This window comes from Apteryx mantelli, chromosome 35 (genome assembly GCF_036417845.1).
Source record: "Apteryx mantelli isolate bAptMan1 chromosome 35, bAptMan1.hap1, whole genome shotgun sequence".
Taxonomy (NCBI): domain Eukaryota; kingdom Metazoa; phylum Chordata; class Aves; order Apterygiformes; family Apterygidae; genus Apteryx; species Apteryx mantelli.
This window is the reverse complement of record NC_090012.1, coordinates 1,117,310-1,136,837: the sequence shown is the minus strand read 5'-3', so window position 1 is coordinate 1,136,837 and position 19,528 is coordinate 1,117,310. Positions and strand designations below refer to the sequence as shown.

Sequence of the window (19,528 nt, the reverse complement as noted above, 5' to 3'; positions counted from 1 at the left end):
CGGGGCGTTTTGTACCACCAGCTCCACATCGCTGCGTTTTGCTCCACCGGTGCATTTTGCACTGCCGGCCCCGTGTTGCTGCATTTCGCACCACCGGTGTGTTTTGCACCACCAGCCCCATGTTGCTGCATTTTGCACCGCGGCACCGGGGCCTGCCTGCCGCCGACCCTTGGACGTGCCGGGGGCGGTTTGCAGCCGCGGCCACTGGGGCAGAGATAACCCGGCACGGCCCCGGGTGATGAAGGCAGCAGGCACACGTGTGTGTCTGGGGCTGGCGCGTGCGTGCACCCCTGCCGGGCACGTGTCCCGTGGAGGTCACGTCCTTTGCCGCCCTCCGCCCGGCCCCGGCTCCGTCCTGCCGGCCGGGCTGTGTCTGTGCCCTGTCCGTGCTGCCAGGTGCAGCGGTGGCTCGCAGTGCGCTCCGCACCCGGCGCCGGGGATCCCCGGTCTGGCTGGGGCAGCTCCCCGGAAACCAGCGGTGCGAAGGGAGCAGGGTGTGAAGCGCGGAGCTGAGCAGGGCCCAGGCGGGTGCAGTGGCAGCGGGGCTCGGGGACCCCCAAGTCGGGGTGCCGACTCGCAGTTTCACTTCTGAGTGGAAGCGACGCTGTTTCGCTTTCCTCTAAGTCATCTGGGCTCTTGGCTTTCCCCCGGCTCCTGCAGGCTGGAGCTCTGCCCACACAGCTGCGCTGCCTCCCGAGGGGCCAGGAATGGGACGCAGGGCCGGGTGGGCTCCCACGGGGGCAGGAAGAGGCTACGTGGATGCACCGGGGTCTAGGCCAGGTGCAACTGCCTCCTGCTGCTGCTTTGGGGAGGGAACGGCCGGCTGCAGGGGCCGGTGCCCGGGCTGGGAGCCGCGGGGCTGAGAGCGAGCCCGGCCCACGCCCGCCCCGGCTGAGCACCCGCAAACTCATCGCACGCGAGCGCCCGCGCCTCCCCCGCGCCCAGGCTGAGTCGCTCACGTCCGCCCTCCGTATGCAAATGAGGCCCTCGCGCCGCAGCCAATCAAACGCGAGCCCGGCCGGGCCTCCCCCGCCCCGACGGCGACGTTAATCCCCGCTTCCGCCCCGCTCCTCTCGTATGCAGATGAGCCTCCCTTCCTCCCCCGCTGATTGGCCGCGAGGCCTCTGGCCCCGCCCAGGCGGTCGTCGGGGCGTGGCCTGCGCCGGGCGGGCAGATGTAGCAATTCTCGGGTGGCCGAGTCGGCTGGCGGAGACGGCGAGGGGAGGGGGTGGGGGATGCCGGCTCCTGATTGGCTGCGCGCCGCGTTCCAGACCCCGCTGATTGGCCCCTGAGGAGCCGGGTATGTAAATGAGGGTCCCCGGGGGTCCCCGCGCGCCGGGGCCCGGGGCGCGCGCCGGCCGGGGGGGCCCGGCGGGCGGCGGAGGGTCCGGCCATGGGCGCCCGGCCACGGTGACTCACCGGGGAAGGGGCGGAGGCTCCGGGCCGCCGCCGCTGCGTGACTCACCCGCCCCCACGGCTGCCTCTGCCCGCGGGGCGGAGGGGCACCGGGGGCTGCGCGCCGGCCCCCGGCCTGGCGCCCCGGTACGGCGGGGCCGGGCTTCCCCGTGCGGTGGTACGGGAGCGGCGGGGGGGCGCCCCCGGGCTCGCGTGGGGCGAGGGACCCTTTGCAAGCGGCGGTGCCCGCGTTTTGCAAGGGAGAGGGTCCCCGGTTGGCGGGGGGGGGTCCCACGTTTGCAAGGAGGAATCCCCGGGCTGCAAACGGGGGGGCTTTCCCTGGCACGTGCAGGGGTCCCCGGGGTGCCTGAGAGGGGATCCCCGGTTTGCAGGGGGTTGTCTCTGGTTCACTCTAGGGGTCCGAGGTCTGCAAGGGGAGGGGGGAATCCCCAGGTTGCATGGCAGGGGTTCCCCCGTTTGCATGGGGGTTGTTCCCAGTTTGCTGTAGGGGTCCCCAGTTTGCATGGAGGTTGTCCCCAGTTTGCTGTAGGGGTCCCCAGTTTGCATGAGGGGGAATCCCCAGGTTGCATGGCAGGGGGTCCCCAGTTTGCCCTAGGGGTCTCTAGTTTGCATTAGGGGGAATCCCCAGGTTGCATGGCAGGGGGTCCCCAGTTTGCCTTAGGGGTCCCCAGTTTGCATGGGGGTTGTCCCCAGTTTGCATGGCAAGGGTCCCCAGTTTGCCGTAGGGATCCCTGGTCTGCATGGGGGGGGGGGAATCCCCAGTTTGCAGGAGTCGCCCCTGTTTCCTGGGGCATCCCCGGTTTGCAGGGGGGGTGCGAGGCGGGGGGTGCCCAGCCAGCCGAGCTGCCCCTTTCCAAGAGCCGGCACCGGGGTGAAGGCCGAGGGCTTGGAGCGGGTGCCATGCTCCCCCCAGGCGCTCAGCTGGGGGGCAGGAGCGAAGGTGCCATCCTACGGAGACCCCCCCTGTGCCCGGGGGAGCTTTTGGGAGGCAGCAGCACCCCGGGGGGCTGCACCAGGGCCCTTCGGGGCTCTCTGGCCGGTGGCAACCTGGGACACGTCCCTGCTGGGGACCCCTGAAGGAACACGTGGGGCCGGGCTCAGTGCCGGTGGCAGGATGCTCGGTGCCACAGTGATGGTCACCCCCGGAGCTGGGGGGTCCCTGCCTGGGGCAGAGGCGGGCCAGGACGCCTGGGCCCCCTCCAGGGGCCGGCCCGAGCCAGCTCCCCGCTGCAGGCAGCGCTGCCGAAACGGCTCGTAGTGACTAACGTGCGCACAGAGGGGGTGGTGTCACCAAGACAACTGCCGGTACGTGCAGCGCAGAGCGCCGTCCCCGCAGCTCCGCCACCGAAAAACACCCTCGTGCCACCCGGCACGGCCGGGGGGCCGCCCCGCCGCAAGCATCCCTCCGCCCCGGCCATGCCGCCCCGCCGCCGAGCCCTCCCGGGGGCCCAGGCGTCCGGGCCGGCCGCGCTCACCCCCGGCCCCCTTGCTCCCGCAGATCCATGCTGGCCAAGGGCGTGAAGCGGAAGCATGGCGAGATGGAGGCCGAGGAGCCGGCGGCACCCGCCGCCGGGGCGGCCCCGGCCCCCGCCGCCCCCTCCGACTCCCTCTTCAACATCTCCATGCTGAAGCTGCACCAGAGCCTGCGGCACGTGGAGCCCAACCTGCGCTACCTCGTCCTGGTGGCCAACACCCTCCGGCGCATCCAGGACCAGATGCCGGCGGAGGCCGAGGGGCCGCTGCCCCCCGGCTGCCCCCCTGCCGGCCCCGAGCCCCCGGCCGGCCCCGGCGCCGCCTCCGCTCCGGACTGCAGGGACGGCGGCAACCGGCTCCCGGCGCCCGAGGACGAGCTGCTGCTCTCCAGCTGGGACGCTCCGCTCTCGGGCGCGCTGGAGGGCGCGGAGGCGCTCGGCGGCGGCGGCGGCACCCCGGGGCCCGCGCAGCCCGAGGACGAGGCGCCGGCGGGGCTGCGGGACGGGGCGCCGGAGCCGGGGGGCCGGCCGGACGCCGCGCGGCCCCCGCACCCCTTCTTCGGCTCCCTGGAGCTGCTCGGCTCCAGCGGCTCGCTGCTGGAGGACAGCCTGGAGGGCATCTTCGAGGACATCGACACCTCCATGTACGACTGCGACGTCTGGTCCCCCACCAGCCTGGCCGGCTTCAAAGCCTTCTCCGGGGCGGACGAGGAGGGCGAGGACGGGGGCCGGCTGGACATGGACGACTTGGACTACCTGATGGACGTGCTGGTGGGCACCCACGCGCTCTGAGGGGCCCCGGCGCCCCGAGGCGCCTTGGCGAGCCGCCGTTTTAACTTATTCTGGACTTTTGCCTGGGCCGCGCGGCAGCGCACGGCCAGCGCGCACCGGGACGATGCACCGTGCACGGCCCCAGCCCGGCGCACTGCGCTGCCGCGGAGCCGGGGCTCCGATCCTGCTGCCTCCCCCCGGGGGGCCGGGACCCCCGGCTGCAGCCCTGGGATGCTGCGGAGAGGCTGGGGGCTGCTGCATGTGGTGCTGGGCTGCTCCGTGCGGTGCTGGGCTGCTGCACGTGGTGCTGGGCTCCGTGCAGTGCCAGGCTGCTCCGTGCAGTGCCGGGCTCTGGTGCCAGGCTGCTCCATGCCATGCCGGGCTGCTCTGCATGGTGCTGGGCTCCATGCAGTGCCGGGCTCTGGCGCTGGGCTCCCTGCGCGGTGCTGGGCTGCTCCGCGCGGTGCCGAGCTCCTCATGGGCGCGGGGCTGCAGGAGCTGCCGGCGATGCCGGAGCCGGGGACGGTTATAAAGCAAGCGGACACAGGGGGCACCGTCACCCCTGCCCAGGGCAACGGTTTGGGACCCACAGCTGCCTTGGGGACCCCGCGGGGACGTTGGCTGGGGCTCAGGGCCCAGCAGCTGGGGCCGGCGTCTCCGGAGCTCCGGGCACGCTGCCGTGAACTGCACTGCTTGGAAACAAGGATAATATATACCGGAACCGTGCTGGGCTGCCTCCTGCGTCTGTGCACTGCCGCGGCCTCCCCGTGTCCTGGTCCCTGGCTGCATCCAGATGCGGGGATGTGCCATGGGATGCGGGGATGTGCCATGGGATGCGGGGATGTGCCACGGGATGCAGGGATGTCCTGTGGGATGCAGGGACGTACCGTGGGATGCAGGAACGTGCCATGGGATGCAGGGACATGCCGTTGCACAGCCTGATCCCGCACCTGCAGCGCCGTCCCCGTCCCTGCGCGGGGGGTTCTGCCCCCGGACGCCTGGGCCCCCTGCCCACGGGGGGGACGCGGATGGGCACCGGGGCTCTGCAGGCTCAGCCCCGGCCTGGTGGCAGCGGGACGGGAAGTGATTCAGGCCGACGGCAGCCCGCGGAGCCGAGCCCGGCTTCCTGGTGCTGAGTCAGCCGCCTCGCTGCCGCTCTGCCCCACGGCCGCCCCATGGCTGCCCCACAGCCGTGCAGGCCCCACGATGCTGCCCCACAGGGAGCTGGCCATCCCGGCCGCGGGGCAGAGTCCGGCCCCGGCTCGGCAGCCTGCCGGCACGGTGCTTTGCACCGGCAGCGTCCGCGCCGCTCCGGCCAAGCTTGGGAATGGGAAGGGGAAGGCGGAAGCCGGCCCCGGAGCCGCGGCCGGGCCGGGCTGGGCTGGGGCACAAGAGGGGCCGGGCCGGGCCGGGCGGCAAGGGGCGGCTGCGGGCCCCGGGCCCGGCGCCAGCAGCCGGAGCGCGGCCGGGGAGGAAGTGACACAGCCCCGAGGAATGATGGCACCGCGGCCGCCGGCACCCGCCCGCGCCCGGAGCGGCTCCGGAGCCGCCACCCTGGAGCCGCCACCGCCGCTCGGGGTGTCTCGAGCCCTGCGGGACCCCTCGGCACAGGACCGTGCCGGACCCCTGGGTGCCCAGCTCCATTTGGGGGTGCAGGACTCCCAGGCACAGCCCTGTTTGGGGGTGCAGGACCCCCAGGCACAGCCCCATTTGGAGCCATGCAGGACCCCCACATGCTCAGCCCCATTTGGGGGTGCAGGACCCCCAGGCACAGCCCCATTTGGAGCCATGCAGGACCCCCACATGCTCAGCCCCATTTGGGGGTGCAGGACCCCCAGGCACAGCCCCATTTGGAGCCATGCAGGACCCCCACATGCTCAGCCCCGTTTGGGGGTGCAGGACCCCCAGGCACAGCCCCATTTGGAGCCATGCAGGACCCCCACATGCTCAGCCCCGTTTGGGGGTGCAGGACCCCCGGGTGCCCAGCGGGACCCCTTCAGGGCTCCCCAGCGGGGACGGGGATGTGTCCCAGCCGGCCGCCCCCGGGATCTCCCAGGGCTCAGCTGGGCTGCTGACGAGGATGCAATTAGCAGAGGAGGTGATTAGCAGCGGGTGCAGCGGGGCTGGGAGGGGCTGGGGGGGGAAGCGGCTCCGGGTCGGACCGGGGTCTCGGCACGGGGCCGGCGGGGGCTGCTCTGGGCAGGTCAGTGCGCGGCTCCGCTCCGGGGCGCTCGGGGGGCTCCCGCGCGCGCGGCAGAGGCCTGACGCCAGCTCGCTGCACGTGTGCGCGCTCCCGCGGGCCGGGCGCCGGGCCGGCTGGGCCCACGCCTGCTCCCGAATTCCCTGCCCAGCCCACGCGCCGCCGCGGCGCCCGGGGATGAATCGCCGCTTTCTGCAGCGCTCAAGGGCCCTGTGTGCGCCGGTGCCGCGCGCGAGCCCTCGCGCCCAGGCACTTGCCTCCGAGAGGTGGTTTTGTGCTCGCCTTGCGCCTTTTCCCCGGCGCTCCGGCCCCCCCCCCCCCCCCCCCCCAGTTGCGGGAATGGCAGACTAATCACATTTCCAGGCTCCGGGGACCCAGGCGTCCTGGCTCCCGCGCTCGCGCCTCCTTCCCCGGATGCCCTGGACTCCACGTTTTGCATTGGGCTGGCTGGTCCCGGGGGTCCCACGCGGGTCCTGGGGCTGCTCCGAGCTCCGTCCGGCTCCTGGCGTCCTCGTGCCGGAAGGGGCCTGCACCCGGCCGTCTGCCGGCGGACGCTGGCGGTGAGCAGGATGTCCTGTGTTTACAGCGCCGCGACCATGTCCCCTCCCAGGGCTCGACCTCTCCCTCCGGCCACGTCACCGGGCTCCCTGGGACGGGTCAGGACGGGCTTCCCGGGGCCGCGGTGCAAAATCAGCTCCGCTCCGCTCCTGCCTTCGCCGGGGCGGCCGGGCAGCGTCCGTGTCCCCCTGGCCCGGAGCGGTCAGGGGCACGAGGCACGCGCGGCCACTGCACCCCAGCCCGTGCAGGGAGGCTCCTGTTTTCAGCCCTGCGGGAAATGTCCAAGGGATAATTCCTGCACCAGTGCAGAGGGGCTGGGGGCAGCCGGGCTCCGGCTGGGGACGCGACTGAGCCCCATGAACAGGGGACACGAACGAGCCCCGTGCACGAGGGGACGCGAACGAGCCCCGTGCATGCAGACAAAAGCAAGCCCAGCGCACGGGGCTGCAGCCGAGCCGGCCGGTGCACGGAGATGCAGGTGAGCCGGCCGGCGCAGGGAGCCATCTCCTCCCTCGATGCCCCGAGCGCAGGACAAGGCCAGGAATCTGCCACCCGGAGCCCCTGGCTGCGCTGGGCTGCCCTTGGCCCTGACCCTTCCCAGCAGTGGCGGTGCAGGCGGCCCCAGGGTCCCCGAGCGGGACCTGGAGCCTGGTTTTCCCCGCGCCGCAGGGCTGACCACGCTCGAGCTTCCTCTTCGCCAAAGTGCTAAAAATACCAGCTGAGCCCACACGCTTCCTGCCGCTCCGCGCACGGAGAGCCCGGGAGAGCCCTCGCCGGCCACCGCGGCCCCGGCACCCCCAAACGGGGGCTGGCACCTCGCACGGCTGCTTGTGCAAGAGCAAAAGCCGTGCGGCCCCGGCGGGGCCCTGGCACAGCTCCGCTCTGTGCAGCGCCGTGCGCGCGGGGCCGGGCTCAGTGCCAGAGCGGGCGAGGTGAGGTGACCAAGGCCACCGGGGCGGTCGGTGGCAGAGCAGGGAGCTCCGCTCCAGTTCCCCCCACCCCAGACCCACCCACCCTGTTCCCCCCACCCCAGACCAGTCCAGCCCAGTTCCCCCCACCTCACACGAGTCCTCCGCAGCCCTGCAAGTGCTGGGATGAGGAGGTGTCTCCTGCACCCTGCACGTCCCCGCTGCAGGGTTGGGGGCTCAGTGCTGAGGCTTCGGCATGCGACGATGTGCAGGGATGTTTCCTGATCCCGGCTCGCCGTGCACCCCTGCCGGGGGCTGCTCCCCGATCCCAGCTCGCCATGCACGTGCCGGAGTGTGGCTGGGCCGGGAGGCGCCTGCTTTGCAGGCCCGGGGGGCCGTTTCCAGGCCCCGGCTGTTTGCGCTCAGCAGTTTCTCCCTGGCAGCGAGCCGGTGCCCCGGCCCGGCCTCCTCCCGCCCGCCCAGTTCCTGCACGGCGAGCGGCTCTTGACGGGGCGCCAGGCCAGCGGGCGTCCTGCCAGGGCCGGCCGCGACACCCTCCCGCACGCAGGGTCCCACGCGCACCCGTGCCTGCGCCCGCAGCCAATGGCCGGGGAGCGCCTGCCCCCCGCGGCGCGGGGCTAGCGGCCCCCTGCCCCGCTCCCCAGACCCTTTTCCCCACCGACCCTCACCGTCGGGTCGCTGGACTGGGCTGGGGCACGGCAGAGAGTGGAGTGCGGCTCGGACGGAGGTAAGGACCCCGTCTCTGGGGGCCGCGGGCATGGCCACCCCGCACACCGGGCCCCCTTCCCGCAGCGCGGCGGCTTCGGGGCTGGACCCTCGCGAGGAGGGTGGCACTGGGGGCTGGGGTGCATCTGGCTGCATTGCAAAGCGCAAAGGCAGGTGCCTGGCAGTGCTGGGGATGGGGTGCACCATGCACCCATGCACACGGAGGGGTTGCAAAGCGCAAAGGCCGGTGCCCAGCGGTGTTGGGGTGCACCATGCACCATGCACTATGCACACGGAGGGGTTGCAAAGCGCAAAGGCCGGTGCCCAGCGGTGTTGGGGTGCACCATGCACCATGCACCATGCACACGGAGGGGTTGCAAAGCGCAAAGGCTGGTGCCCGGTGGTGTTGGGGTGCACCATGCACCATGCACTATGCACACGGAGGGGTTGCAAAGCGCAAAGGCCGGTGCCCGGCGGTGTTGGGGTGCACCATGCACCATGCACTATGCACACAGAGGGGTTGCAAAGCGCAAGGGCCGGTGCCCAGCGGTGTTGGGGTGCACCATGCACCCATGCACCATGCACTATGCACACGGAGGGGCTGCAAAGCGCAAGGGCCGGTGCCCAGCGGTGTTGGGGTGCACCATGCACCCATGCACCATGCACTATGCACACAGAGGGGCTGCAAAGCGCAAGGGCCGGTGCCCAGCGGTGTTGGGGTGCACCATGCACCCATGCACCATGCACCATGCACACGGAGGGGTTGCAAAGCGCAAGGGCCGGTGCCCAGTGGTGTTGGGGTGCACCATGCACCCAGCGGGACCGTGAAGTGCAAAGGCAGGTGCCCACACCTGGGGCGACGGCAGGCCTGGGGCGAGGGTTTGCAAGACCCATCCCGGTCCCCGTCTGCTCTGCTGCGGCCGGGCCCCTCTCCGAGGCAGGGCTTTGCTCTGCCAGGCCCTGTGCCCGGCGCTCAGCCCCGTGCCGGGCAGGTTTGGTGCTTTTGCTGGCGCTGCTGCCAGAAATCAAAATCTTGTGCCAGCTCCCTAAATAACCTGGGAGCTGGCTTGGGCGTGGCTCGGACCAGCAATTCCCCGGGGAGATCGAGCCTGGGCATGGACCCCATGGGGTCGGCACCTCCGCTCGGCTGGGAACACCCTGGGGTCCTCCAGCGCCGCATCCGTGGCGGACCCGGGAGTGCTTGGACACTGGGGACAGAGGGGTCCCAGCCGGCTCTGTCCCAACCCTGTGTGGATCGTGGTCCCCCGAGCAGGTGCCCAGGCATGGTGGGAATCCCCTCGGCCCCCCCATCGGGGCCGCAGCAGCCGGCATCGCCTCTCCTCCGCCCTGGCCCATCGCCGTGGCCTCAGGCCGCCTGGCAAAACCTCGTCCTCAAGTGCCTGGCTGTGGCCTCCCTCCAGGCATGCTGCAGGGAGCTTTGGGACATTCCCAGGAAAATTCCAGGTGACGTTTTAATTTGCACTGAAATAGCCAGGCTTTTTTACAAATTAAAAAAAAAAATGTTGGAGCTTGGGATGAAGTTTTTCCAGAGTGCCTGGAGGAAAACGGTTGTTTGGAGGCAAATGGGGAGATTTCCAAGAAAATCACGACTTTTTGCTCTCGTTCCCTCCCGGGGGCCCCGCGGGGACGTGCATCCCCCCGGCCCTGCTGACACGGGGTCTGGGGCCGCTCCGTGCGCGCCCGGAGAGGGGCTGCGACCCCCTGTCCCCGGGAGCTGCCGCCGGCCCCGCGCCACCCCCGTCCGGCGGGTTTTGTGCTGAGTCTCCGAAATGCTCCGCATTCCCCGGCCCCTGTCCCGGCGGGGGGGACGCGGGAGCCGCACAAGGTGCTCCTTGTGCCGCCGGCGCGTGGGAGGCGCCGCCGGAGCCGGGCGGGCTCGGAGGGGACCCCGGGCCGGGGGCGGCCGGCGGGTCCCACCCACGCGGTGGCCGTGGGCCGCGTCGCCCGGCCCCGGCTCGGCGCTGGGGAATGGCAGCAATGCCGGCGCGGGGCGTTTGCCCCCCCCGGCTCGGGAATGCCAGATATGAGCCGCTGACCTTTACGGCACCGGCCCCGCTCGCCCGGCGTGGGAAGGAAATGCCACCCTGCGCTGGGAACGAAAGGGCTGGGAGAGCCCGGACGCCTGGGTCCCCTCCTAGCAGGGGAGGTTCAAGCGCAGGGGCCAGGACGCCTGGGCCCCCTCCTCCTCGGAGGCGAGGCGGGGAGGGAGGAAGCCTCTGCTCTGGGAAAAACACTTCCCCTCCAGCGCTCCGGAGCTGTTCCCGGCAGGAAGGAGCTCTGAGGTTATTTTGGGCCTTGCCGGTTCCTGCCGGAGGGGTTTTGGGGCACGGGGGGACGTGTTTGTATCCGGCTCCGCTGAGCTCGGAGGAGGGAAGCGCGCCCCCGTCCCGGCTGCGGGAAGGGCTGGGGACGGGGTCTCGGGGGGCTTTGCCACCCGCGCGGCCCCCCCGATGTCCGTGGGCAGCCGTGCCCGGAGCACCTGGCGCTGCGGGTCGGCTCGGGACGCCAGCGCGGCGATGCGCCTGGCCGTGCCGCCATGTCCCGCTGCCCAGGGGCTCCCTGGGCCGCCCCGGGGGCTCACGTCCTCCCCCCTCTCTCCCTCTGTGCAGCTGCGGGGCAGAGACGCAGCAAAGCCATGGTCTGCTCGCGGGAGACCGGCACCCGGTGAGTCCAGGCTGCCCGGCCCGGGTGCAGCGCAGGGCCCGGGGAGGAGGGGGGTCTGCACCGGGGAGGATGCAGGTGCTGGGGAAGACGCCCTGCACCGAGGAGAGGTTTCTGCCCCGGGCAGGATGGGGTCTGTCCCAGCCAGCCATGCTCTGGGGGGTCTCGGGGCACCGCTGACCCCAGCCTTGCACCCCGTCCTCTGCAGGAGACTGAGCTGAAGGTGCCGTCGCGGTCGGTGCCAGCCTGCGGCCGCCCGAGGAAGCCAGCGACGGGGACAGAGCTGTGAGCGGGGCCGGGAGAGGGGGGTCCGCGGGCCGGCTCCGGGGCTGGTCCCCATCGCTGGGCACGTCGGTCACCTGCGCCGTCGCCTTGCCCCATTGCAGGCGCCGGAGGGGACGCTCCATGCGGAGCTGAAGCGGCCGCGGCCGAGGGAAGGCGCGAGGCGGCCGAGCCGGGACCCGGCGGCAGGATGGAGCCCGCCCGGGCCGGCGTGGCCGAGGTGAGGGCTGCACCACGGCATGCTCGGCGCGGGGGCCGGGGCCGCGCGGGGCCGGTCCCACACCACGCTCTGCCCTGCAGGAGCACGTCGCCGCGCCGGAGCTGGTGGAGATCGTGGTGGAGACGGCGGCCGAGGCCGGGGTGACGGGCATCAGCCTGGCCGGCGGCGGGAAGGAGGGCATCTACGTCTCCGACGTGCAGCGCGACTCCAGCGCCGCCAAGGCTCTGCGCCTCCGCGAAGGTGGGAGCGCAGGGACGGCGCAGGGGGCGCGGGCGGGAGGCGACGGGCCCTGACAGCAACACCGAAGGTCTTTGCAGGCCCCCAAAGTCTTTGCAAGCTCCACAGAGCCCCCAAAGTCTTTGCAAGCTCCCGCTGGTTGCAGCATCCATGAGGGTCTCCCCAGTGCATGGGGACCCCGGTCCCAGGGGCTCTCAGCACCCTGCTGGCACCTCCCCAAAGGCTGCTGCCCCACGGCCTCCCCTCACCACCGCGTCCCCGCAGGCGACCAGCTCCTCAGCGCCAGGGTCTTCTTCGAGAACGTCCGCTACGAGGATGCCGTGCGGCTGCTGCAGTGCGCCGAGGCCTGCAAGGTCTCCTTCTGCCTCAAGCGCACCGTGCCCAGCACCGACGCCGCCGTCCACCCCAGCGCAGCCGGCTCCGAGGCCAAGGAGCCCAAGGCGAAGATGGCCCGGCTGGTAGGTGCCTCCGACTCGCTCAGCCCTCGGGGACGGGGACCCTTGGTCTCTGCTGGGTTTATTTCCACCCGAGCTGCTTTCTCAGTGACTCGCTGCAAAGATGCGCCCGGTGCCATCCCCGGCGGGGTCCCGTCCCTGTGCTGGCGGTGCCAGGCTGGGAAGCGGGGAGCTTGCAGGTTGGCCCCAGGCAGGGGTTGAGGGCTGGTGCAGCGCTGGGGATGCGGGTGCCGTGAGCGGTGCCGTGGCACCAGGCGGCCTCAGGCTGCCCACAGCTCGCCGGTGCACAAAGGTTGCACGCGGGGAGGGGGTTGCACGCGAGGAGGAGGTTGCACGCGGGGAGGAGGCTGCACGCGGGGAGGAGGCTGCACACAGCTAGACTGGTGCATGCAGAGAGGAGGTTGCACGCGGGGAGGAGGTTACATGCAGCTAGACTGGTGCATGCAGAGAGGAGGTTGCACACGGGGAGGAGGTTACATGCGGGGAGGAGATTGCGCATGGGGAGGAGGTGGCACACAGAGAAGAGGTTGCACGGCACATGCACTGCTCCTTCCCTCCCAGAACATCAAAAGCCTGACGCCCTTGAAGAAGAAGAAGGTGGTGAAAGCCCCGGTGGTGGCAGCAGTGCCGGGAGCGAAGCTGGACACGGGGCCCGTGGACGTGGAGTTCTCCCTGCCCAAGTTTTCCAGGCTGATGAGGGGCTGGAGCGCGGCGGCGGCGGGTGCAGCCGCCCCGGCCCCCGCGGGGCCCCCGGAGGCGGCAGCGGCGGCAGTGGCTGAGGCCAAGCGGACGCGGCTGGCCTTCTCCCGGCTGACGGTTAGGGAGGCGGTGGCCGGGAAAGCAGCGGCGCTGGAGGTGGAGGAGCCACGGGCGAAGCTGGAGGTGGCCCTGCCCCGGGGCGGTGCAGAGCCCGCGGCTCCCAAATCGCCCCCGGCTTTCGGCAAGGAGGAGCCCGGCGCCGAGGGGGAGGCCAAGTTCAGGGCTCCCCAGGTGGAGCTGGACGTGCCGCTGCCCGGGCTCGGGGCGCCGGCGGCGCTCCCGGCCGTGGACGTGGCGGCGCCCAAGGTGGACGTGGGGCTGAGCCTGCCCGGCGCGGCGCCCCCGGCCGTGCCGGCGCCACCGGAGCCAGGGCCACGGGCTCCGGTGCTGGAGATTGCAGTGCAGCCGCCAGCCCTGGAGCTGCAGCTGCCCACAGCACGGCGCGAGCCGGAGCCGGCGCCGGTGCCGGCCGCCGCCTGGGAAGCTCCCAGCATCGCCGTCAAGGTGCCCAAAATTGCCCTGCCCAAGCTGGGGGGCAAAGCCGGGCAGGGGGAGGCGGCCGGCGAGCCCGAGGGGGACGCGGCGGCCAGGGAGAGCCCCAAGGCCAAGGGGCCCAGGGTGAAGCTGCCGAGCCTGGGGATCTCGCTCCCGGCAGCGCCGGAGCCCGCGGCGCGGACCAAGCTCCCGGCCGTGAAGGTGCCCACCATCGACATCGCGCTGCCCAGCGCCGCCGTGGAGCTGGTGTCTGCCGAGCCGCTGCCGCCGCCGGAGCCGGAGCCGGGGAAGTTCGGCGTTCCCAAGCTGGACCTCAGCGTGCCGGGGGCGAAGGCGCTGGCCGCGGAGCTGCCCAAGGGTGCCTTGCCGAAGCCGGAGCTGGGCATCGCCGTGGAGCAGCCGCGGGTGGAGGTGAAGCTGCCGGCGGCCAGGGTGAACAGTGGGAGCCTGGAGCCGGCCCCGGCGCGGCTGAGCTTCCCGGAGGTGCCGGTGCCGGCGCTGGACATCGCGGTGCCCGCGGTGGCCGTGGGCCTGGAGCTGCCGGCGGCACGGGAACCGGCGCCGCAGCCGGCGGCTGAGGGTCCGGAGGGCGCCGGGGGGCCGGGCCTGGGCGCCGTGGTGGCCAGGATCCCCAGGGTGGACATCTCGGTGGGGCGGGCGAAGCCGGAGGAGGCGGCGGAGCCGGACGCGGCGACCGCGGTCGAGAGGGGCCTGCGGAGACTCAGCCTGGAGCTGGAGGTGCCCGGCACGGGGACGGAGGCGGCAGCACGCGGCTCCGGCGCCGACGGCAAGCCCAAGCCCTCCAAGTTCGCCCTGCCCCGGTTCGGGGCGGCGGGGCCGAAGGCGAGGAAGAGCGCGGAGGGGGAGCCGGCGGCGAGCCCCGAGGGTGGCGCCGGCGGGGCGAAGCTGAGGATGCCCAAACTCTCCCTGCCGCGGCTCGGCGGCAAGGACAAGGAGGGCGAGCCTGCGGCAGAGAGCCGGGCTGCCGAGGCCCCGGCCAGGAAAGCCAAGTTCAAGATGCCGTCGTTCGGGGCGGCCAGGCGGGAGGCGGAGGAGCCCGGCCCGGCGCTGCCGGAGGGGGCGGCGGACGGCAGCGGCTGCTTCCTGGCTCCCGAGGTGGGGATTAAGCTGCCGCAGGTGGAGCTGCCCGGGCTGGGAGCCGGCGGCAGGGCAGCGCCGGAGCCGCCGGAGCCTGGGGACGCCTGGGCCCCCCGGGTGCCCTCCGTTGGCGTCGCGCTCCCGGCTGTGGAGCTGGACATCAGCCTGCCGCGGGCCAGTGCGGACGGCACCAACCGGCCGGCGGAGGATGCTGGCACCGCCGAGAGCCATCGGAAAATGCCCCAAGTGGAGCTGAGCCTGGAGGGGCCGCGGGAGCGGAGCAGCTCGGCAGAGCCGGCTAATGCCGGCGCCTCCGGCAGCCCCCGGATGCGGGTGCCCCGGCTGGACATCGCCCTGCCCAAAGCGCGGCTCTCGGACACCGAGCTGCCGCTGACGGCGGCCGGCGGCTCCTTCCGGATGCCCTCGCTGGGGCTGCCCAAGTTCCCCAAGGGGAAGGCGCCGGAGCCGGAGCCGGAGCCGGGCTGGGGCGGTGATCCGGCGGCGGCGGGGTGGCGCGGCTGGACGAAGCTGCCGCGGTTCGGCGGGTCCAGCCCCGACGTCCGCGGCGCCGGAGCCCCCGAGGCCCCCGATGCTGGCAGCAGGGCACCATCGCTTCCCGCCGGCTTCGCCGCGGAGCCGGAGCCGCCCGGCCCCGAGGGCAAATTCCGGCTGAAGGTGCCGGCGCTGGGGCTGGGCAAGGCCGGGGCCGGGGCGGACGCGCAGCCCCTCTGCCCGCCGGCGCCCGGCGCCCCGCTCCCCTGCCGCCTGCCCCACGTCTCCATCCCCGACGTGGGCTTCTCGGCCGAGGGGAAGCCGGGACGCGGCGGCGAGCCGGAGCGGGAGGCGGGAGGGCTGGAGGCCAGGCTGAAGGTGCCCAAAATCCGGCTGCCGGCGGCGGTGGCCGAGGCGGAGGGGAAGCGGCCGGCGCTGAAGGTGCCCGAGCTGGAGCTGGCGGCTCCCGGGGAGGGCGAGGAGCCGCCGCCGCCGCCGGGGGCCGAAGCCGAGGCCGGGAAGCGGCGCCGGGTGAAGCTGCCCCGCTTCGGCATCGCCCTGCCGCGGGGCGCCCCGGAGGGCGGCGAGGAGGCGAGGGCGAGGGTGGCCCTGGGCGTGAGGAAGGCCGTGCTGGAGCTGGTGCGGCCCAAGGGCCGAGGGGCCGAGGGCGCCGCGGGGCTGCTCGAGGGCGGCGGCGGCGGCGGCGAGGGCAGGGCGGCCAAGCCGGGCTCGGGGCGCCTCCGCAAGCCGGGAGCCGGCGCCGAGGTCAACGGGGAGGCGGAGGAGGGCGCGCGGCTGCGGCTGCCGCTGCCCCGCCTGGAGCTGGCGGCGCCCGCCCGGCCCGCGGCGCCCGACCCCGAGCTCAGCCTGCGCCTGGTGAAGCCGGAGGAGCCGGAGGAGCCGGAGCCACCGCGCGCCGGCACCCTGGCCGCCCTCAAGAGCCTCCGGGCCCCCCGGCTCGCCCTGGGGGCCGCGCGGAGGAGGGACGGCGAGGCCGTGGTGGCCTCGGCCGCCCGCACCGAGCTGGCCGTGCTGGAGAGGGCGGCCGCGGCCCCGGAGCCGCCGCCGGCCCCCGCCGGCTTCAGGCTGCCCAAGGTGACGCTGAGCCCCCAGCACCGCGCGGACGCCGCCGCCCCCCGTGGCCGCCCCGGCTCCAGCGGGCGCCCGCAGCCCGCCGCCACGTAGAGGGGCGCGGAGACCGCCGGGGCTCGGCGCACGCGTGGGGTTGCCCTCGGGCTGCCTCGGGCGCGCTTCCCGGTGAGGATAATGTGAATAATCGAGCTACGCTTACGATTACGATTTTTTACCATTCGTTGTCTGCACCCCCCCCCGCTCCCCCCCGCTCGCCGCCGGGTCGTGGCCGTCCCCGCGGCGAGTCGGTGCTCGGTGCAAGTGTCGCCTCTGGTTTCCTGTTCTTGCTTTAACCCGTCTGAGTTTCTAATGCTGTTTTTCCGCAGCCAGCTGTCAATTTTGTTTTTTTCCCCCTTGTTCTCTAAACGCCAGGAGCTGGCAACTAACAGTCCTCGCCGCGCTCCTCCAGCCCCGGTGCAATCGCTCCCGCCGCGATTTTGGAGGAAAACCCTGGCCCAGGTGCGGGGTTTCCGTGCACACCCGGATTTCCTGCTCCCGTTAACCCCACGGACGCGGCTCCGGGGGCTGTAACAGCTCACCCGTAACTCTCCCACGCCGGGGAAAATGCTCGGAGCCGGTTGCCCCCCCCCTTTTATTTTCCAGATAAAAGCCATTAATCCGGGTGTCTCCCAGCGGCTCAGATGCTGCCTGCGCCTTCGTCCCCAGCCCCTGCCCTGTTCTTGGTCCCCTTGGAATAAACGTTAACCTGAGAACAGCCCCGGCCCCGGCGTGGTCTGTGGGTTGGGAGCGGGTGGCCGCGGCAAGCTGCCAGCACTAGAGCCGGGCGAGGGGTCGACAGCAGCCCTCGGATCCCGGTTTCCGCCAGCTTCAGCATTGCACGAGGCCCGGAGATGGGAACGTGTGGTGGTGGCCGCACGATCCTGGCTCCCGGCTGCACCGCGCTCGCCCGCGCTCCTCTTCCAGCGGATGCGTTTTAATCCGGCGACTTGCACCCCCCCCCCCGGAGTGAGCCGGCGTGCCGCGTGCCCGGGCGCCATGGCTGCGTCCCCGGCGATGCCGGAACCAGCCGCTGTTGGGTCTCTGGCCGGTTCTGGGGCAGTGGCGGTCCCGGTCCCACCGCGCGGGGAGGCGCCAGCCCTTTGCCAGGAGCCAGGGCCGCCTCCGATTTCTGCACGGGCCAGGAGGGAGGGAGCCGCTACCACCGGCCATGGTCACGCTGGAGTCGGGCACCGAGTGCTACGACGTGGTCGACACCCTGGGGAAAGGCACCTTCGGGGAAGTGGCCAAGAGCTGGCGGAGGAGCACGGGGGAGATGGTGGCCATCAAGATCCTGAAGAACGACGGGCACCAGAGCCGGATCATCAAGAACGAGCTGAAGCTGCTGCAGGCGATGGGGGCGGTGAACGTGGAGGAGTCGCACATCGTCCGCTTCCTCGAGTCCTTCCACGACGGCACCAAGTGCTACCTGGTCTTCGAGCTCCTGGAGCAAAACCTCTTCGACTTCCAGAAGAAGAACAACTTCTCCCCGCTGCCCGTCAGGCACATCCGGACCATCACGGCGCAGGTGCTCAAGGCGCTGACCAAGCTCAAGGAGCTCTCCATCATCCACGCCGACCTGAAGCCGGAGAACATCATGCTGGTGGACCACGCGCGGTACCCGTTCCGGGTGAAGGTCATCGACTTTGGCTCGGCCAGCATCTTCAGCGAGGTGCGCTACATCAAGGAGCCCTACATCCAGTCCCGCTTCTACCGGGCGCCCGAGATCCTGCTGGGGCTGCCCTTCTGCGAGAAGGTGGATGTCTGGTCGCTGGGGTGCATCATGGCCGAGCTGCACCTGGGCTGGCCGCTCTACCCCGGCGGCAGCGAGTACGACCAGGTGCGCTACATCTGCGAGACCCAGGGGCTGCCGCGGGGTGGGCTGCTCCACGCCGCCCGCAAGGCGCACCGCTTCTTCCGCCGGGCGCCGCACCCCGACGCCGCCGGCCCCTGGCAGCTGAAATCCCTGGCCGAGCACCTGGCCGAGACGCGGGAGAAGCCCACGGAGCGGCGCAAGTACGTCCTCACCTCCCTGGACCAGATGGAGACGGTGAGCGGCCACCGGATGATCTACCCCGACAGCGAGGCCATGGCCGAGCGCTGCGACCTCCGCGGCATGGTGGAGCTCATCAAGCGCATGCTGACCTGGGACTCGCACGAGCGCATCGCGCCCGGCGCCGCCCTGAAGCATCCCTTCGTCTCCCTGCAGCAGCTCCAGGCGAGCTTCGAGCCCACCCGCTACTACCAGCTCTGCCGGCAGGGCTTGCAAGCGTCCCGCAAGGACGCCGGCGCCGCCGAGGCTTTCCCCAATGGGGAGGAAGGTGCCTTCCTCCCGCCGCCGCAGGAGGAGCCGGCGCAGCCCGGTGCGGCCGGCCGCTGCAGCGTGCTGCGAGCCATCGCCCAGATGGACGATCTCAGCCTGGCCGAGGTGGCGCCGGGCGACGAGAGCCGGCGCGGAGCCGGCCAGCCCCTGCCACCGACCCCGGCCCCCATCCCCACGCACTACGGCAGCTGGCACAGGGCCGCCCGGCACCGCCGGCACCCGCGGCGCCCCAAGCCCGACCCCATCCTGGGCAACCTCATCGTGCTGGGGCCGCGGTCCCCGGACGGCGGTGGTGGCGGCGGCCGGGAGCGCCAGGGGCAGTGGGGCCCCGCCGGCGGCACCACGTTTGGCGGCACCGAGGAGCAGAGCCCACCGGAGAGACCTCCGCCCTCGCCCCACGCCAAGGTACCGGGTGCCTGGTGGGGAGGCTGCTTGCACCAGCCACAGATGCTCCGTGTCCCTGGGTGCTCCAGGTCCCCTGGATGCTCTGGGTCACTGGTGCTCCATGTCCCTTGGGTGCCCGGGGTCCCCCCAGGTGCTCTGCATGCCTGGGTGCTCTGGGTCACTGGTGCTCCAGGTTCCCCAATGCTTTGGGTCCCCGGGTGCTCTTGGTCCCCTGGGTGCTTTGGGTCCCCAGGTGCTCTGGCTCACTGGTGCTCCTGGTCCGTGTTTGCTCCAGGTCCCCACCAAGACCTGGAGCGTGGGCTGTGGCAGCCTCCCCACTGGGCTCCCTGCGGGTCCCCGTTCAGCCGCCTCGCTGGACCCCCGGGGCCGTGGGGCGTCCCCCCGTCCCCCGCCGCGCCGCTCACCGCCCCCTGCTTTTCTCGCCCGCAGAGACCTCTGGCCGAGTGGCGCGCGCCCGAGCCCCAGCGGCCCGGCGCCGGCGCGTGGCTGGGCCCCGAGGACTGGCTGCGGGAGCGGGGCTCGGAGCGCCCCGCCGGGCACGGCGGGCTCCACTACGCGCAGAGCCGGCACCCGCGCTACCTGCAGCACGTGGCCGGCCAGCGCTGAGCCGCTGCGGGGACCCTGCCGGCAGGCGCCCCGGGAGCCGAGCGATTAGAGCCTGCACCGGCCTCCGTGCTTGAAAGACCTTCCTCTTCCTCGCCCACGTGCAACCTCTGTTGCTCAGCGGCCCCGAGCTGGGCTCCGGGGTCACCCAGGCGGGCAACCCACTCCGCATCGACAGGGGGGAGCGCAGCCACGGGCGCACGGACAAGGTGCGCCGGCTGCTCCGGGCACCAGCTTTTTCCAGTGCCCCCCAATAAACCGTTTGCCAATGGCCCAGCATGTCGTGTGCCTCCTTGCC

The 19,528-nt window shown here is 72.4% G+C and overlaps 3 protein-coding genes across 5 annotated transcripts; all 3 read left to right on the top strand.

Moving 5' to 3' along the window:
* The first annotated feature begins 1,168 nt into the window (after positions 1-1,168).
* On the top strand, positions 1,169-4,611 carry SERTAD1 (SERTA domain containing 1). Of its 2 annotated transcripts, none has more exons than XM_067314492.1 (2): positions 1,169-1,300; positions 2,915-4,611. In XM_067314492.1, exon 2 carries the CDS (start codon positions 2,919-2,921, stop codon positions 3,678-3,680), a length of 762 nt encoding a protein of 253 aa, XP_067170593.1. In that variant the 5' UTR covers positions 1,169-1,300; positions 2,915-2,918; the 3' UTR covers positions 3,681-4,611. The 2 variants fall into 2 exon arrangements, with proteins under 2 accessions (XP_067170593.1, XP_067170594.1); XM_067314493.1 differs by lacking the exon at positions 1,169-1,300 and adding an exon at positions 2,238-2,721.
* Positions 4,612-8,042: 3,431 nt separating this feature from the next.
* Positions 8,043-16,615, top strand: PRX (periaxin). 2 transcript variants are annotated; one of them, XM_067314482.1, is made up of 7 exons: positions 8,043-8,073; positions 10,682-10,736; positions 10,942-11,018; positions 11,120-11,235; positions 11,316-11,475; positions 11,737-11,930; positions 12,489-16,615. In XM_067314482.1, the coding sequence occupies exons 4-7, from the start codon at positions 11,206-11,208 to the stop codon at positions 15,954-15,956; spliced, it is 3,852 nt and encodes a 1,283-aa protein (XP_067170583.1). In that variant the 5' UTR covers positions 8,043-8,073; positions 10,682-10,736; positions 10,942-11,018; positions 11,120-11,205; the 3' UTR covers positions 15,957-16,615. The 2 variants fall into 2 exon arrangements, with proteins under 2 accessions (XP_067170583.1, XP_067170582.1); XM_067314481.1 differs by lacking the exon at positions 8,043-8,073 and adding an exon at positions 10,250-10,354.
* Positions 16,616-16,993: 378 nt separating this feature from the next.
* Positions 16,994-19,492, top strand: HIPK4 (homeodomain interacting protein kinase 4). The gene is made up of 2 exons (XM_067314483.1): positions 16,994-18,627; positions 19,057-19,492. Exons 1-2 carry the CDS (start codon positions 17,071-17,073, stop codon positions 19,231-19,233), a joined length of 1,734 nt encoding a protein of 577 aa, XP_067170584.1. The 5' UTR covers positions 16,994-17,070; the 3' UTR covers positions 19,234-19,492.
* The last annotated feature ends 36 nt before the right edge of the window (positions 19,493-19,528 follow it).

What these genes read in the sequence shown, in the direction of transcription:
- SERTAD1 (XM_067314492.1), top strand. Translation starts at nt 2,919, where the DNA reads ATGCTGGCCAAGGGCGTGAAGCGGAAGCATGGCGAGATGGAGGCCGAG.
- PRX (XM_067314482.1), top strand. Translation starts at nt 11,206, where the DNA reads ATGGAGCCCGCCCGGGCCGGCGTGGCCGAG. An exon ending in CCCGGGCCGGCGTGGCCGAG is followed by an intron (nt 11,236 to 11,315) that starts GTGAGGGCTGCA and finishes TCTGCCCTGCAG; the next exon opens with GAGCACGTCGCCGCGCCGGA. An exon ending in AGGCGAAGATGGCCCGGCTG is followed by an intron (nt 11,931 to 12,488) that starts GTAGGTGCCTCC and finishes CTTCCCTCCCAG; the next exon opens with AACATCAAAAGCCTGACGCC.
- HIPK4 (XM_067314483.1), top strand. Translation starts at nt 17,071, where the DNA reads ATGGTCACGCTGGAGTCGGGCACCGAGTGCTACGACGTGGTCGACACC. An exon ending in CGCCCTCGCCCCACGCCAAG is followed by an intron (nt 18,628 to 19,056) that starts GTACCGGGTGCC and finishes TCTCGCCCGCAG; the next exon opens with AGACCTCTGGCCGAGTGGCG.